This window comes from Nothobranchius furzeri, chromosome 16 (genome assembly GCF_043380555.1).
Source record: "Nothobranchius furzeri strain GRZ-AD chromosome 16, NfurGRZ-RIMD1, whole genome shotgun sequence".
NCBI lineage: Eukaryota > Metazoa > Chordata > Actinopteri > Cyprinodontiformes > Nothobranchiidae > Nothobranchius > Nothobranchius furzeri.
The window spans coordinates 24,425,006-24,443,295 of NC_091756.1; the positions used below are offsets into that span (position 1 = coordinate 24,425,006).

Below are 18,290 nucleotides of genomic sequence, written 5' to 3' on the forward strand. Positions count from 1 at the left end.
GAAAACATGCATCATGAGAGCGTACATACCTTTATCTTTCTCCTCTTTTTTCTTTTCCTAAATCAGGAACCTGGTGGTTTTAGCCTTTTTATGTTCATCTCTTCTGTTTGGCCCTTGACTCAATGTTTCCTTTGGTCAGGACTAAACAATTTGACCTTGATGGGGGTGGGGGGGGGTGACCACAAAATTGTTTTGTTTTTCCTTTTTTTATTCGGCCATTTCACACAATTCAGAAAAACCTGAATGAATGATAGGCCTGAGTTTATGATATTATGAATGAAATGTGCGTTAAATGGAAGAACATAAAGATGTGATTGACTTTAGCCATGTTAATACAGTTGATTCAGCCCCTACCCGCTCATTTCATTTGGGAAAGACCCAGAAGTGAATTCCCCTGCCGCACCCCTCCCCTTCCTGTTCTTCACACACGGTGCACCTAAACCCTCAGTCAGCAGGAGCGCCTGCAGCTGCAGGGGGCGCCAACTTGCTTTTTCCAATCCAGACACTGTGATATGACAAATAATAGAAAACCTTGGTGCAGTGCAGATTTCTTTCTTTTTTATTTTTTACTCAGCGCTTGTGCACCCCTTTTGTGTCATGAAAAAATGCCACCCCAGGCAACTGCCCTGTCTGCCGTGCCTAAAACCACTACTGCTTGTGAGAACAACACAGAATGTTCTGGATGTTCACTCGCCATACAAAGTACACTGTTTAATAAATAATATGGTCTAGTGTAAAAGACCCGTGAGTGCAGCATGGCCTTTCTGTAAATCAGTCCAAGCACCAGAGGAAAACTGAGGAAGCCTTTATAAAAGGATATTAGGTTTGTTTTGGTTCCTTTTTCAGGACCAGACATGAGTATAAACAGGAGTCAAAGTGGTACTTTTTTATATTTAGTGCTTCTAAATCTGTACACCCGCTTTGATTTGCCTCATTTATAAAAACACTGAAGTAAATGTCTCAATGATAGGTTATAATTGTGTAACCGAGCGCTAACAGAGGGAATAAATACTGGAGCGCGTCAACACAGAGCTGATAAAAATATACCTGCGTGTTCTCTACCGCTTTGATTAATTCTGACTTTTCTGTTTGTTGGTCAGCTCTTAGCACAGGTGAATCACTCTTTATTTAAGTAGGTCAATTGGGCAAATAAGAAAACAACACACATACACACACACACCAATGATGCCTTGGAGCGGTAGACAATTGGGTTTACCCTTCTTGGTGGCAGGTCAAACCACAACAGACTCATAGAAAACCACAATTCAATGAAAAGAGCCCACTACTTTTAGATAGAGGCGTTTTCATGGAACAACAAGGGCTACTTCTATCCTTTGAAACTGTGTTCTCTGTGGTCTGAGGTCCTGTTGGGCTCAAATAAATAAACTGGCATCCGTCCTGTGTCTTGGTGACCGCTGGGTGTGTTTGTGTAGCAGCTGTCTCTCTGAACAATGTAAACTAAGTTTCACCCAGAAGCAGAAAAAGAATCCGGGAGAGGTCAGGCAATGATGGCCAGAGTCATGTTTGACAATGTGCAGGGCTGGAGGGGTGGGGCTCGTTCTTGCAGAATTGAATTTGTCATCTTTACTCCCTTTTGGGATGTTAGAGGGAGGGCTAAAGCGTTTCTTTTGTTCACTTGTTTTGCTCCCTACATATGTGCTCGGCTCAGTCCTGAGTGGTTTTTGATCACGATAATTATACATGATCATGGAGCTGAGATAACACGTGATATCTCTTCGTCCAAGCTTCTGTCACATTGCACAATAAATCTGGTGCATGGGTAAAAATGAGGTCTGCTAATTCAAAAACACTGATAAAATGTAACTTTTTGTTTTATTTCTATTAAATTCACATGTTACAAATATTTCAGAAGAACGTGAGCTGTAAACAAGTATCAAACGGAGCTGATTTTCTCTCTACAGGCAGCTTTTTCTTTCCAGGACACAATGCGTCTCTTGTGAGAATCAGGTTTAGCAGAACTCCTGGAGTTTTTCTTTTAGTTCTTCATTGATGGTTTTTATTTCAGTTGCCTCACTTAAGAAATCCTACACCCTACAGCCCACTGGATTAAAGTCTTTATTTCTGTGAAAGCAGGAACCACATCCCGTCAGCGTTGCTGTGTTTTGCAGGTTAGACGAGACGTAATATCTCCTGGAATCCAAGTCAGGATACAAACTGTGGTGAAAGCTAGAGACCACCATGGAAACGGCGCTCAATCGACAACTCATCCAAGTGAAATCAGTATCTAGAGGCTCCTGTTTTGATCCAGATTCATAAACTGGATGAAGTGTACAGGAAATGTGAAGGACATCCATGTGTTTTTGCAAGAGAACCATCAGAACAAAATATCCAAGTCTGACCCTCTTCTTTCCCTTGCTCTAAATCACTGCTGAACGTTAAATCCACCATGTTAAATTAAACACCGATGTGACCCGACGACTCCGATAAACATTCATGAGGGGTATTTTTAAAATGAGCAGTAAGAGAAAAATTGGTGTTGAGTAACCCCCCACCACACACACACACGCACGCACGCACGCACGCACGCACACGCACACACACACACACACACACACACACACACACACACACACACACACACACCATGATGAAGGTAACAGACCTCGAGGTTGTTGTTCCTGTCATGGTCTGCGTCTGCCCCTTCCTTCATGTGCCTCCTGGTGTTCTCCATCCCTCTCTAGATTCCCTTTTGTGTCTCTAAGCACCCTCATGTGTCCTTTGTCTGAGTCTCAGTTAGGTGTCTTATGTTGTAGCCTTTAAAGTCATTCCTCCCTGCTCCCATGTCATCTTCATTCACATTCTGTGTCCTTGTAGCCCCAGCCTCTTTGTCCCCAGCCCGATGTGTGTGTGTATGCGTGCTTGTTCATTCCCCAGTTCTGTTTATATTCGTGCATTTGTGTGTGATTGTGTGTGTGTGTGTTAGTCTTTCCCGCAGTCTTTAGGTTTGGTTTTGTGTTTTAGAGTTTTTAGGTTATTCGGCCCTCCTCAGATTCTGTTTTCCCATTTTGATAATTATATTCACCTGTCTTCCCTCCAGCCCTCACTCCACACTCCTGCTGCCAATTTCCCTAATGAATCCTCCCTGTTATTTAAACCCTGTCTTGTCTCTGTCTGGTGTCGGTCCATTGTGGTAATTCTGTCAGTCTCTTGTTCCTAGTCTCTAGTGTTTCTCGTGTCTCAGTTGGATCTCTAGTTTATTTTGGATTTTGGACATTTTTGGACTTTGGCTCCCTGCCCTGGATTTATTCTTCGTTTCATCCTTCAAAAATAAAGGATTTTACTTTACATCATCTCCTGTCTCGTGTCATCCTGGGTACTGCATTTTGGGTCCTACCATCCCGTATCGTGACAGTTCCTCTGTTTGGAGACTTTTAGAATGATTTCCTCTCTGATAAGCATCACTGAGGTGCTCAGAAGCTGCTTATGTTGCATTATAAGCTCTGATAACCGGCTTGGTGGAAATCAAACCCGCCACTCACAATGATTGTTAGCACTGGAGACTACTTTGTTTATGTTTATGTTTATTTATTTGGCAGACACTTTTATCCACAGCGACTTACAAATTATAACCTGTAGGGCATGTTGTGATATGTAGGGGAAACCGGAGTATCCGGAGGAAACCCACGCATGCATGGGGAGAACACACAACTCCACGCAGAAAGGCCGCAGCCGAGTTTCGAACCTGCAACCTTTGTGCTGCGAGGCAACAGTGCTAACCACTGTGCCACCATGCAGCCCACTTTGGACTAGACGCACGCTAAACTTACTCACAGATCATATTTTTCTTAATAAATGACTGATTTAATTGTTCTTTTTGTGTTTTTTATAAGTGTTGCTTTGTTGATGACCTCATGTGGTAACTTCATGGTAATTTAATTATAATTAAATAACTGATGCACAAAATTGGAACATGCAAGCAGGTTCACAAATGTGCCAACAAGGGATGGGTACCGAATTCGGTACTTTTTAAGGTACCGACCGAATTCCATAGTACCGACCGAGCACCGATCCACGTCATTTCAAACGGTGCCTCGTTTCGGTACCCGTCCATCATAACGAGAACTTGCCAAGACAGCTGCGCATGCGCAAGAGCGTTATGTCGTCGGTCCCTGCGAGCGAGTTGTAAACAGAGCAGCATGGGTAGAAAGAACGCACGCTAACGCTTGGGTCCACTTCACTAAATGTGATGGGTAACTGGGTGATGATGAAACCAGCGACAACGATCTAAGTGAGACATCCTCATCTTAATCTGCTCCGGTAGGTAAATAAAATGTTTAAGATAACGTTACCTTGATATGTTAGCTTCCGTTTCGCTAATGGTGCGTTCGCTTTCTCCTCGGAACTCCGAATTTCCGACTAGAAAAACAAGAACGCGCTCTAAAGTTTGGCTTCACTTTACTAAATGCGACGGGTGATTGGGTGAAGATGAAACCAGCGACAACGATCTAAGTGTGAGGCATCGTCGTTTTAATCTGCTCCAGCAGCTAAATAAACTGTCTAAGATAACGTTAGCTTGGTATGTTAGCTTCCATTGCCACCGTTGTTATCAGCTAATGGTGCGTTCGCTTTCTCCTCGGAAATTCTAACTTCCCAGTAGGAAAAATCAAATGAAAAAGGACGGCAAAAGGAATGAAGATACACAGTAAATTTAGTTCACAGTAAAGATGTTTGCTTCAGTTTAATTATCAGCTTATAAAACTACAAGGACGATGTTAAAATACAAACAGTTGAATGTTATTTATCGTGATATTTATCAAATATTGCTATATATTGAGAAAAAAAATATATTTAACTATAAAAGAGAATTAAAATAATAAACACTCAAAAGTATCGAAAATTGGTACCGTTAAGTACCGGTATCGATTCGTAGGTACAGGGAATTAGTACCGGATCGATTCAAATGTCAAAGGTACCCATCCCTATGAGATACGGCTTCATCTAAAAGGCTGATTGTGGTCTTTAAGTAGCTACAGTGTTTGTTAAGTGCAGCGTGAGCACTTGAACAGAAATTTCTTTTCATTTAAAGTTTACATAATTCATAAGAAGCTAATTAAACAGCCTAGGGTGCCGCTAATCAACCTTGCTTTAGTGGTCTAGACTCCGCTCTGCTGAGGCAGCACAAGAATAAAAAAAACATTTTCAAATTGGACCACCATTCAATTACCCTCATTATTACCAAGTAATGCAAAGAAAGGGTCAGGCTTTATTCTACAATCATAACCTGACTGCACACTTAGCAGCTGAGAGTTAAGCTGTCAGCCTTAGACGTATTACTCATCTGTCTGTGACACCTGAGGCAAATCATCATTAACTGTGGTCATTACAGTTAAACAAGCTGTGTAATTAACACTGGTGTGTGTGTGTGTGTGTGTGTGTGTGTGTGTGTGTGTGTGTGTGTGTGTGTGTGTGTGTCTGTGTGTGTGTGATAGGTAAAAACTGATTGTAAAACAGAGTTACCTCACCCTAAATGTTTGCAGGAATTCCTTTCTGCCTGAGGTACTCCTTTCTGCTTGAGGTACTTATTTACATTTAAATGTTTGCAGCAAGTCCTTTATGCTTTAGGCACTTTTGTTCTATTATATGGAGGCCAAACCGGCCGGACCGGGAGTCTCTTATGCAGGAACGCCGTCCAGCCCTGGCCAAGAGGCTCGTTCATTTATTATCTGAAGAATCCCTTTTGTCTTCTGTGGATTCCTTAGGCCAAGTTTTTTTTTGAGGAATTTATGAGTGTGTGTGTTCTTGCAAATAAATTCACTCCAGAGTTTCGACTCGGTGTGAGAGGAAACTGATTTTCGACTGGTGTGGATTGATTCTTCTCACCCTTAGCAAAGTATCTCACACTTTGCAAAGTATGTGTTTGTTGTCTGTTTAAGGGTTGTTTACAATTTACCAAATTATCAATCTAAATCCTCTGTGTGCTTTGACATTTCTTTGAGGTAATACAGGACAAATAAAAATTACCCAACATTTTTGGTGCTGAAACCCGGGAGAGCAGAGCCTTTCAGTTGGAGTTCGCCTTCGGAGAACCGCACGGCGCCACTTCCTCATCAAAGTCCGGGGGGCTGAGAATTGCCCCATCAGCCGGCTCTTTAGCTCCGCAGACGAACTTCCATTAACAGGCTCTTGCGCTCAGACTCAGGGCGAGTCTGCCACTCAGGGGGAGAGTGAGTACCTAAATTAAATTGCACCCTTTTTCTAATAACTGGTTGACAGTGTGGTTTTCGCTGGTGAAGATTTTGCCATCCACGCACGAAAGACGTTTCAGGCCCCTGCTAAGGGCTGGACTGATAGCCGCCGGACCTTGTCCTGGACTCCGTTTGCCTCAGTTAAACCAGCACTGCGTTAAAGCGGCCAACCGCAGTTGGCACAGACACACGCTTTTTTTTGCAGCTGCCGACAGGTGGGATTGGACAGATTCTGTTTAACTCGGTCTGCATGGAAGTGCATTGGGATGTTCTCTCAGCGAGTCTTGGCCTGCGCATCCAACTCGTCTTGGGTTTATTGAACATGTATGTGAAATGTATACTGGCTTGGATAGATGATGGCAACCTGCCTGCGGCACTTTAATGAGAAGTGATGTGTAGCCAAGTTAAAGCGGATAGCAATCTGAGAGAAGAGGGGTGAACGCCAGAGAGGTGTAATCAGTCTGTGTCGACGCACACAGACACCCCACAATGAATAGAGAGAAAGAGAGAGAGAGAGAGAAACAGGGAGAGAGTGAGAGAGAAAGTGAGTGAGTGAGTGAGTGAGTGAGTGAGTGAGTGAGTGAGTGGGTCGTAATAGGGTTGGATGTGCAAACCACTATGTAAGCTCACTGACGTTTGTATTGTTTAAATATTTCATGGTGCAACGAAGGTACACAAAAATTAATCACCGCTACCTTTGGCCAAAGAATCCCAAGTCGGTCTAAATTCACCCTTGCTGTGTGTAATTTGTGTTTTTGTGCTTCTGGCATCGTGGGCTGCGTCCCATTTCTGACTCACTGTGTCTCTGTGTGTGAAAAAACTTGCAGGTTCTGTGTTGTCCTGTTCTGTCCTGTTTTGTTCGGTTCCGTTCTGTTCTGTTCTGTGCATGTATGAGAAAGTATGAATTTAGAGGTACTGGAAAAAGGAAACAAGATTGTTTGACTAAAGTTCTGGGACGGTGTGTTCGGGTGTGTGTGTGTGTGAGAGTGTGTGTGTGGAAGACAGAAATGGAGAAGTGGTGAATTGCTTCAGTGGCTGCCAAATGTTATCTGAAAAAGTCATTTTAACATATGCCCTTATCTGCAGTTTAATTATATTTCTGACAATTTTTGCATTAGAACTCCTTGGCGGGCTCCCAGCCTGTTTCACTAAACCAGTAAACAAAACGACTTGGATAGAATGGGGAATACCACTTCTAAAGACAAACTGGAGGGAGATATGAAATTTATGTCCCGTAAACACCCAGATAGTTTAAAGTTTATGGATGAATGGCGGAAGAAATACAAAGTTGGTGGAACATTAAAAGGTCGACAATGGCATGACTTGGTTGATATATGCAACGTTAAAGTGACGGCAGCCACTGGCAAGAAGAAGCTGGCTAAGGAAGAACAATTAAAGATAGCGACGATTTGGCGTGATGAGACAGATAAGAGACTGAGAGATATCCAAAAACGTAAAGGGAAAATGAAAGAAAAAGAAAGTGAAGCAGGGATAAATACATCCATCCTAAGTAAACTAACTCCTTCAGCTCCGCTGGCTGAATGGATGCACTCGTTTAAACCCGGAGAACAGTCAGAGAAGTGGGTCCCAGATATGATGGAGGTGATTCACTCCCACCGCTTAATTGGCCAAAAATTAGACCAGCTGGCTCAAACGAGCCTTCTAAAACCTCCCGCGGCTGGACAAATGATAGAAGACTTAAAACCCCAGTTTGACATTTTGGAAACTCCTAACTCAACCCAGTTAACTGTCAGGTACGCAGGAAAGGTCATCCAGGGAAAAGATAATAAACCAAAAGCCCTTAAAACAGGTCCACTAATCTTCTTAGAAGAAACTGATGAGCCTGAGGAGGAAGCTGTTTATTACCAGCAGGGTAGCTACAGAGGGAAGTTTAACCCCCAGGGGGGTGGCCGTAGCAGCAACCAGAGACAGTGGTCCTCACTAGACCGCTCACAGCCACTTGTTTGTTGGACTTGTGGAGGTCGAGGTCACATGTCACGTGACTGTCCTTCCCAGTCAGATGGCCCAGATAACAGAAAGCCCAATAAGGGTCCCAAAAGAGGCAGGGGTTTCCAAACACAGAGAAGCCGGCCTAGCCGTGAGCCTGTCAATCCCCAACCAGAGCACACCCGATTCAGACGGGAGCGAAGAGATGACTATCAGCAATGACTAGGGGCAGGTTCTGATGCCTGGACAGAGGAAAATGATGTGGTTGACTGCTGTGGAGCTTGGGAACTGCTTAATGTCCTGAAAGAAAAGCCATTTATCAAGCTTAATGTTGAAGGACAGAGTGTTGAGTTCCTTTGTGATTCTGGTGCATGTCGATCTGTTATATCGTCTGGAGGGAAGTTACCCAGGTCTCAGAATAGCATATTGGTTAAAACTGCTGATGGACAAACCACTCGCTCGTCTCTGTCTAACCTTGTTTGGGTGGATGATCCGGTGACAGGATTGGAAAAAAAGAATCTCCCTGGTCATAGCACCAGGCTGTCCTTTAAATCTGTTGGGCAGAGACCTCATGTCAGTGCTAAAAAATCTCTATTGTCCCCATAAAAGATGGCATGAAGGCTGTTCGTGTGGCTGAAGATTGCTGTTACCTCCATGATCCTACTGGTGTATATTATTCTTTGCAAGTCTCCATTGAAGCAAATCTAGTTGAAACAGAGCTTGTTATGAGAACATTGCATCTGGTGCTCAACAACACCGCTAGAGATGAAATGGCCTTATCACAGCTGCATGTAGCCATGGCTCTCAGGCCAAGTCAGGATTTACAATATCAAGCTGCTTTTCTGCCTCTGTCTCCTGTTGTGCTGACTACCTCCTATCTGATAACAAACGGAGAATCAGACTCTGCAGCATCTGTGTTACTGCCTACCATCATGAAAGCATTACATGATTTGCCCACTCCCCCACACATTTCTTTGACCAAAAGCAGCTCCTCACGCTGGAAAGATTTAGGGTACATGATTAATACAGCATCTAAGGCCACAGATTTCACCCCAATCCAACCTGATGAAGAGGATTTATGGCAGTACAGTGAAAGCACTGGTCTCTACCGGTTTCCTCTGATTGCTAGTCACGGTTTGCACCCTGGCGCCATTCCACCAATCAGTGTGGGGCTATAACGCGTCAAATGTCGGTGAGTCTGCAGTGCCAGAAGACTCCTCGGTCTCTTCTTGTGTTTACGGTCAGATCTCTAAAATAACAATGCTAGGTTTATGAAACTCTCACATCACACGGTTGACTAGATGTGCTAAATAATGGTATATGTGTTGTCAGGGGCGGATTTAGCAATTTGGGGGCCCAAGGCGAACACAGACATGGGGCCTCTTACACTAAATTTTCGACAATCTTACCTTTAACTGGATTTGCGAAAATCTACCCTCTTCTGACACTATTTATTTTCACTTTTTATTAGTCCTCCTCTTTTTTCCTGTTTTTCTCTCCCTTTGAGTGCTTTCTTCTTCCTGTCAGTGCTCCTGCTTTTGCCTTTGTTATTTTATTTCTATTTTCCATTTTGGTCTATGTTTTCCTCCCTTTAAACATTTTCCATTGTCTTTCCTTTCTGCCTCCTTTTAATGTTTACATCGAGAAACGACGTCACTTTCAGAAGTGAAAATAAAAGCTTTTATGAAGCAAGCTGCTTCTTTCTCTTATTGGAGCCACTAGGATAACTCCATTTCATGCTTCATGTTTTACTATTGCTTTGAGTTTGTTACGAACGCTCCCACCTCTCTTATTCTTCTTGTTTGTGGTCTCATGGCACTTGGCAAACAACCATTTGGTGCATTACCGCCACCAACTGGATTGGAGTGGAATGACTACCAATCACTTCCTGTTTGTGCATCGCCGTCTTAATAACCCTCTTATGACCATAATTATAACAGGGCCGCCTGGTATGTTTTTAATCTTATGGCTGTAAAATTGTAATAAAAAGTACAAAGTGTGTGTAACTCTTCTCCTTTTTTCAGAACAACCTCAGCTTTCAGTGTGTGGTTTGTATTTAGAATTTATTTCAATTAAAGCCTTTAAAAAATCAGCTTAAAAGTGAAAAAAGCAAAAAACGGATTTGAATTATTTACATTTCTTACTGAACAGGAACTTCAAAATTACTGGGCAAACAATTTAAACTTTGAACTGAAATGCATCTATTCTTTAAAAAGTTTGAACCTTGGTATCTTTTTTAGCTGTTTTAAGACCATTTAGTATTGTTAACTTTCAGACGTTTTTATTTGATGTGGTAGACCTTGAAGCAGTTTCTCTCCAGCTGCAGGCAGAGTCACACCTCATACACTGGGGTGCTTCTCTGGCACACGTGCACTGCTATACCAAAAACATTTGTTTTAGCAAAAATAATTATTTATTGTAAAAAGATAAATAATGCTGGAATGAAGCTGAATCTTACAATTAGCAAATAGTTGAGGGTTGTTAAAATAAAAAAATAAAGACTGAACAAACATTCATATCCTGGTTCACTGGAGATCTGTCCGGTCACTGACTTCAGATATAAGCCTTCTGGGACACCTAATAGATCGTGTTGATTTTCTTTGAGGCATTTCCATAATTTCATGCTGGCTTTTATGCTGATTAGCGTCCCCGTTCCGTTATCCGCTTTCACCGCGGTGCTGCGCTCCGTTTCAATCAGGCTGTACAGCAGGATTTCCCCTCGTAGCAATATTTTCCATAACTCTGATTGCTTCATGCTATAGATCGTTGGAAAGCTGCTGTTATGTACTTTTAGGAACCGTTGGAATTATTTGAATCTGATCAGCCGTTCAAAAGTTATAAAACGGAGCATTTTGGATGACAAACTCAGCACGTCTCTGAATCTGTGTTGTGATTCGTTGCGCTCAAGACAGGGGATCCCGGTGGCTACCGTAATGTATTGTATAAGCACGAAAAGCCCCATTTTTAATCTTTTCAGCACTTTTGGAATTTTAATGATATCTTGAATGGTTCAGGAATTATGGTAATGAGAAGTGCGCATGTCCAATCCCGTCTGCGGCCACAGGTTGGTAATAAGAATATTGTGGCATTAACAGAGGGGTGCCGACGGTCAGGGCTAGGAGGCCCCCCACCACTAGGGGGCCCCAGGCGGCCGCCTACCTATGTCTAATGGTAAAACCGCCTCTGTGTGTTGTAAATGTTAAACTCAATACAATAATTATGATATTAAATATATTTTGCAGCTTTAATCTAAGATTTCTCTGGGAAATGGAGGATTGTTGCGCCAGCCAATCTCACCGTCGGTGATGATGATGAACAGGAGGAAGACGACATTGAAGCAGATCCTCAAATATAAAATATTATAAAATATTATAGTACTCTTTATTTGATAAAAAATAGTAACTATTGTTAAAAAACTTTTCAAAAAAGTCCACAGTAATCATATTTTTCTAAAGATATGCTATATTGTTTAATAATTGTGATAAATTCAGTATTTTTGAACAGGGATTTCATGTTCTAAAATTAGCTCGATTATTCTGAAGTGTCTTATAATTATCATTAACATGAAAAATAATGTTTAACTTGTTCATGTGTTTTATTTTAGAATTTCTTTTACCAGAACACACCATCCATATTTGATCGCTTTGTTTGAGTTTCTGCATGAAAAAATATTTCTGAAAATTGTAAAAACAGAAATATGCTTTGGTTATGCACTACAGTAACACCCTGGGGTTGAAATAAAAAAATAAACTACTTCAATGAGTGTCCTAATTGAGTGTTTGTTTCAGCTAGGTTTAGGAATACACTGGTTATGGTTATGGTTAAAGGTAAGTGTGTGGGTTAGGCATAAATGCTGTTACTAAAGTGAATGGAAGTCAATACGTAGTCCTAGTATGGATAAAAGACAAACGTGTGTGTGTGTGTGTGTGTGCTCTTTTCCCTTTTCTTACAAAAACACAAACACGACTGTAGAGTTGAGGCAGAGGTGCTTTCTGGGGAGCTACGGTTCATTTCTAAATAAATCCCGTCTAGACAGCAACAAGAGGTAGAAGAACAATCTTTGTGCTCTGAGAAAAACGTGGGATGGACTGCAGTTGAGCTGTATAATACTGTGTGTGAAGCACTAACTGTACAGGACCCTGGAGAGCTCCGCTGTGTTAATCTGCTTTGTGCAGCAGTAGTTCAGTTTAATTCATTTAATTAATTTAAACGAGTCAGAGTTTATTTCTATGGCCCTTAAACAAGCAAAGTGTACATAAGTGTTGTATAATGAATAAAGTCTAAAATAAATACATAAAAATCCATTTAAAGTATTTTATTTCATGAGAAAAGTCATGTTAGTGTTTAGAAAAAACAATAAAAGCATCACAATATGACCAGGATTTACTAAAGTTTGTTTTTATTTGCTCCACCTACCCGTCCCGTCTCCACACAGCAAATAGCTCCAGTTGAACACAAGCATCAGTACACCGACAGCTTCAGCAGGTCTCGTCTAAGCACTCGCTGAATCTGATCGCTGCTTTTGCTGCACGTCCTAAAGATTATTCCAAATATTAAACCTTAAATGGTTTATTTTCCACCCACCAAGTAAAAAATGAACCCAAACAGAATGTTTAAAGGTATATAAAAGTAAAATCTAAACAAAATGAAACATTAATATAGAAAAAGTCAATTTGGGTGTCCATGGAAATGACCAAATAGCATCACATTCCCAGTGCCGGGAAAACTATGAGCTGAGGAATTTGTACACGTAAACACTATCAGTGTGTGTGTGTGTGTGTGTGTGTGTGTGTGTGTGTGTGTGTGTGTGTGTGTGCGTGTGTGAATGCAGGAATGATTCATTGTAAAGTACTTTGGGACCTTCTCACACTATAAAAGTGCAGCTCATTCACAATATATTAAAATATATACAACATTAGTACTTCTTGATGGGGAGGGGTGTCTTAATTACAGTGAACAAATTGGGTAAGTACTGAGTACACACGTTTTAAATACAATTATTCATCTGCCGCCTGTGTGCTTGTCTGTTGTTCTGCCATAATTATTTGCTATTAAATTTTAAAAAGGAATATGGTAAACATATTTATATGACTATCAAAGAATGGGTTGTTTTATTAGACATATCTAATGTGTGTGTTTGTATATGCATGTTATACTTTTATGCTATAGTTCTGTTTTCTTCCACAGTAAACATTGTGTAAGAATCAGCCAGCAAACAAACAGATTATATTTCGTACATTTGTACAAGAGAAAAACTCGTCATGACATTTTATCGAGCTGAGGAAGTGGATTCCAAAAATTGCTTCTGAGAAATGAACGTCACACATGTGTGCTACAGGAGAAAGAATACGCCTCTGGAAGTGTGTGGTTACACTTTTATCGTTTTGATCGAGAGTGGAAGGTGTGGGAGTTTGGCCCTCCGTTGGGAGCAGATATGATGGTACTCGTGGGGTGATGCTGGCATGCAAGGAGCTGTGGGTATGCATGGAGAGGAAGCAAGAAATAAGGCCAACGAGATGGAGAGAAGCAGATAAAGAGGAGGAGCATCAAAAGAAAGAAGGCATCCTGTGTACAGCGGCATTACATCACTTCCTCCTCTCCCCAAAAAGCCCGCCTCCTTCTGGGGCACAGTAAACACTAAGAATGAACACAGAGTGTCAGTATGTTGCAGCGGTGCACTTGGTGGATGGGATTTTACCCTTCTCCACCTGCTTTTCTTCATTTACTCTTTAAACTTTATTTTAAATATACAAAATGTAAATGTGTACACGTTACATTGATTCATGTAAGAGTCATACAATTGGATCACTGATTGGTAGGATTCTGGTCAGTGTACGTTTTGGTTTTTGAATTTTTGTATCAGTAGCAAAAACAAAAAAAGTAAGGAATTTTCTGATTTTTACATTTGATTAATGAATAAAATGAGGGACAATGAGGAATTTTTTAAAGTCTGGTAAGAAATAGAAGTCACAGAATTAAAATGACTCTTGTGTTTTGGGATTTATTAGTTTAAAATAATGAAAATATAAATGAAAACATTAAAACAGACGTATTTTCATTGTCCTAAATCAGAAGTACTTCTGCATGACTTTGGATGATGTCACATCATTAGTGGGTCTATAGCCTCCCCGTTTTGGGTCAGTGGAACAAAGAAAAAGCAAATGCAAGTGAACGGGGCTATGAAAGTTATTTTCTAATCCGCTGTGCCTTATACGCCCTGAATCACACACATGTTGTACTTCAATGTAAATGAACAGTATTGCAGTGAGTTTAGACCATGTCTGTCACAAACTTTGAGATTTACTTGCTGTATAATAGTATAGTATATAATATTCTATATAATATGTATGCGTGTCCTTGTAACATACTAAATTAGTATCATTACACTGCAACTAAAATTATTATAAGGCATTGTGAAATGACTGCATCACTCTAACTGTGTTCAAAATTGATATTTAGTATAATGTGGGTATGGGTGATATAAACTCACCTAAAGGATTATTAGGAACACCTGTTCAACTTATCCTTAATGCAATTATCTAATCAACCAATCACATGGCAGTTGCTTCAATGCAGTTAGGGGTGTGGTCCTGGTCAAGACTATCTCCTGAACTCCAAACTGAATGTCAGAATGGGTGGTGGCAGGCTGGTGGTGGTGGTGTCATGGTGTGGGGGGATGTTTTCTTGGCACACTTTGGGCCCCTTAGTGCCAATTGGGCATGGTTTAAATGCTACGGGCTACCTGAGCATTGTTTCTGAATATGTCCGTCCCTTCATCACCACCATGCACCCATCCTCTGATGGCTACATCCAGCAGCATAATGCACCATGTCAAAAATCTCCAATCATCTCAAATTGGTTTCTTGAACATGACAATGAGTTCACTGTACTACAACGGCCCCCACAGTCACCAGAACTCAACCCGATAGAGCATCTTTGGGATGTGGTGGAACGGGAGCTCCGTGCCCTGGATGTGCATCCCACAAATCTCCATCAGCTGCAAGATGCGATCCTATCAATATGGGCCAACATTTCTAAAGAATGCTTTCAGCACCTTGTTGAATCAACGCCACGTAGAATTAAGGCAGTTCTGAAGGCGAAAGGGGGTCAAACACCGTATTAACTCAATTCAATTCAAGTTTATTTATATTGCACCAAATCACGACAAGAGTTGTCTCAAGTACCTTCACACAGTAAACATTCCAATACAGGTCAGTTCATAAAGCCAATCAGTAAAAAGTTTCCCTTATAAGGAGCCCAGCAAATTGCATCGAGTCACTGACTAGTGTCAGTGTTTTTACAGCAATCCTCATGCTAAGCAAGCATGTAGCGACAGTGGAGAGAAAAACTCCCTTTTATTTTTTATTTATTAAGTTATATTTCGAGAAGATATATAAGTTAAATCTCCATTTTAACAGGAAGAAACTTCCAGAGGATCCTGGCTCAGTAGAAGCAGTCATCCGCCACGTTCACTGGGCCATATCAGTATGGTGTTCCTAATAATTCTCTAGGTGAGTGTATTTTATACCATACTCTACTATTTGTTATATTCCATTGTATGTATTATGTAAATATGGAATTGACCGTCTCTGATTTCTTAAGTAAAAATGGTAGCTGCCATAAATATTATAAATTATTAAGGTCCGAAGAGGGTGGCAGTAAATAAATTATCTTCATCCCACTCCTTTCCTAGCTGTCTCTTGTTTATTTTTTTTTCTGTATTTTGCAATCATTCAAAAAGACTACAAATCAGATGTTGCGTATATGATGTCAGCAGAATCTCTTCTTCCCCAGCATAGCTTCTACTTACCACATGGCCAGGTTTATAGTGGTTTTCTCCACATTAATGCTCTTTCTGTCATCCTGGAAGAAGGATTTGAAGTTTGCTAAACTAATCTTCTCGTCTTCGTGTCTGGTTTGATGACGTTAAGCTGGTGAGATACATTTGTAGTCCATTACGTCTTTTCACACAAAACCTTAAAAAACTTTTGCTCCTGTTTGAAAATAAGCGCTTTCTTGGCATCAGATTATGTCTTTAAAATTCATCATACGTGAAATCCATGGCACATAACAAACAGGATTAGAAAATAGTTGTATAGCCTCATTGAACTGTATTCATTTTTTACTAATTTCCTTAGACCCGTGATTCAGAAGTAGATGGACATGATTTCGGCTCCCTATTGGCTCTTTGCACGTGACATCATCAAAAATCGCGCAGAAGTACTTATGGTTTTAGACAATGGAAATATGTCTGTTTTACTGTTTTTGAGCAATTACATTTTCATTACGTAAAACTATAATAAATCCACAAAAGCATGGCTAATTCTAATTTTGCTAATTCTATTTATTTTTTACCATAGAATAAAAAAATAACCTACTCTCTCATTTTTTTCGAGCTGGTATCGGTATCGGCGCCGATACCAATACCTGTATCAGTAAAAGTATCGGTTTGAAAAAAAAAAATTGGTATCGTTGCGTCCCTAAAGGTAATGTCAGGAGCTGTTAGGACCACCAAACAAGAATTGTTTAGAAAAAGGATGTTCAACTGTGTACGATGGACTTCGCCGTTGACTGACATCCATAGCGGTGAGTACGTCACGTTGTTTGTTGTCCAATAGCATGTGGAGTCAGTCTGAAAGACAACCGTAGCTTCTGCTCTACGACTAAGCTGTCTATGGATCATGGCCAAACTATTTATTCACGTATCTGTTTTAAAACAGCTAAAACAAAAAAGTTTTTTTACCTGTGGCTGCGGAAAACATTGAGCAGAATGATGACAAAGCCTAGACTGTAACAAGCCACATAGGGACCACCGAAGAGCCTGGAGAGTCCCCGGGTACGGTGCTCCCACCTCGCCACCTGAAATAGTTTACAGCAAGGCAAAAACAACACTAATCAGATCACACATCCACTGATACATGCATGGGTTAATGGAATCTTGCACTGAAAGACATGCTTCTGTCAAACCTACAGCGGCCTGCTGCTTGTTGGAAAGCCATGAACACAATACATGTTTTAATCCGATTTACAAATGTTGTTTACGTTTAACTTGGTCAACACGTAGCACTATGCAGCAGCTGGGTCCTCGTTGTCAGCTAATGAATGTCAATCTGATAGTTACATAGTTGCCTTCATTAACAAATAATTCATAACTTTTAGTCAGCTGCATATTAGAAAAGGGAAGGTACAGAGCCAGCCTGGAGAGACTGATTCATAAAATCCACAGTGCATGGGCCAATTGGGTTGGTGAACGAGTGTTCCACATCTTTAAGAAATAAACTTACATACTTAGAACTGCTGATGAATGGAATACCAGGTTGTTTTGTTATGCTAATATTAGCAGTGCTAGCAGCTGTAGTCAATTCTCCCTCAGTTTATGCATTGCTGCAGCCACCCAGAAAGTTTATTTTAGTTTAATTATCCTTAGCTGTGTTAATTGGACAGTCATGTTACAAGTAAGTCTAACCAACCAGCCTTTCCTGTTCCAACTACCGAGTTCAAAAATAATTACATGCATGCATGAGGACAATTACCATGCATACACCACACAGATGAGACTAGTGGAGCATTTTCTAAGCTCTACGGAATCTTATTAGCTATGCAACACAAGAGACATCTGACCTGTCTACATTCAATACAAATGGGTCTTTATCAAATAGCAAATGCCAAATTGCTATCTGACTGTGGGCTGAGGAAGTGCGTAGCGGCCTGTTGAACCAACCAAAATGGGCACAAGTGTTGCTATGGCAACAGGTTCGCTGTCAGAATCAGGCAAAGTGGGAACAATTCAAGCGAAAGATTAGGAACATGAATACAGTTCAGCAGAAACTAACTTTTCATCTTGGTAAGGAATGAGTCAAGTACACATGCAGACGGAAGTCCATTTACTGAAGAGAAGTCATTTTCAATCTATCTACCAAGCGGTGGAAGAATTAAAGCTTTTCTGCAACCCTGGACCTCTGTCTTTTAATCACTGCTGCAAAACCACTTACTCGTTGTTTCTCTCTCTCTCTCGCTGTCTCTTTCTCAGGATTATAATAAGGCTGCTGCATAATTAAGGCCTGGTGGCTGACAACACTCTTACCGCGGTACAGGCTTATTGCTACATGTTGATTACATCAGAGCCTGCTCAGTAGG

At 41.0% G+C, this 18,290-nt stretch overlaps 1 protein-coding gene across 3 annotated transcripts in view; it reads right to left on the reverse strand.

The window, feature by feature from the left end:
• Positions 1 to 18,290, reverse strand: part of pemt (phosphatidylethanolamine N-methyltransferase) — a 131,397-nt gene that overhangs the window by 47,457 nt on the left and 65,650 nt on the right. For all 3 annotated transcript variants that reach the window (XR_011516841.1, XM_070545397.1, XM_070545396.1), the window contains one exon: positions 16,897 to 17,012. Coding sequence is in view for 2 of the 3 variants with exons in the window: in XM_070545397.1 (XP_070401498.1) it covers positions 16,897 to 17,012 (116 nt within the window). In the remaining variant the exon portion in view is untranslated. The remainder of the gene's footprint in view (positions 1 to 16,896; positions 17,013 to 18,290) is intronic.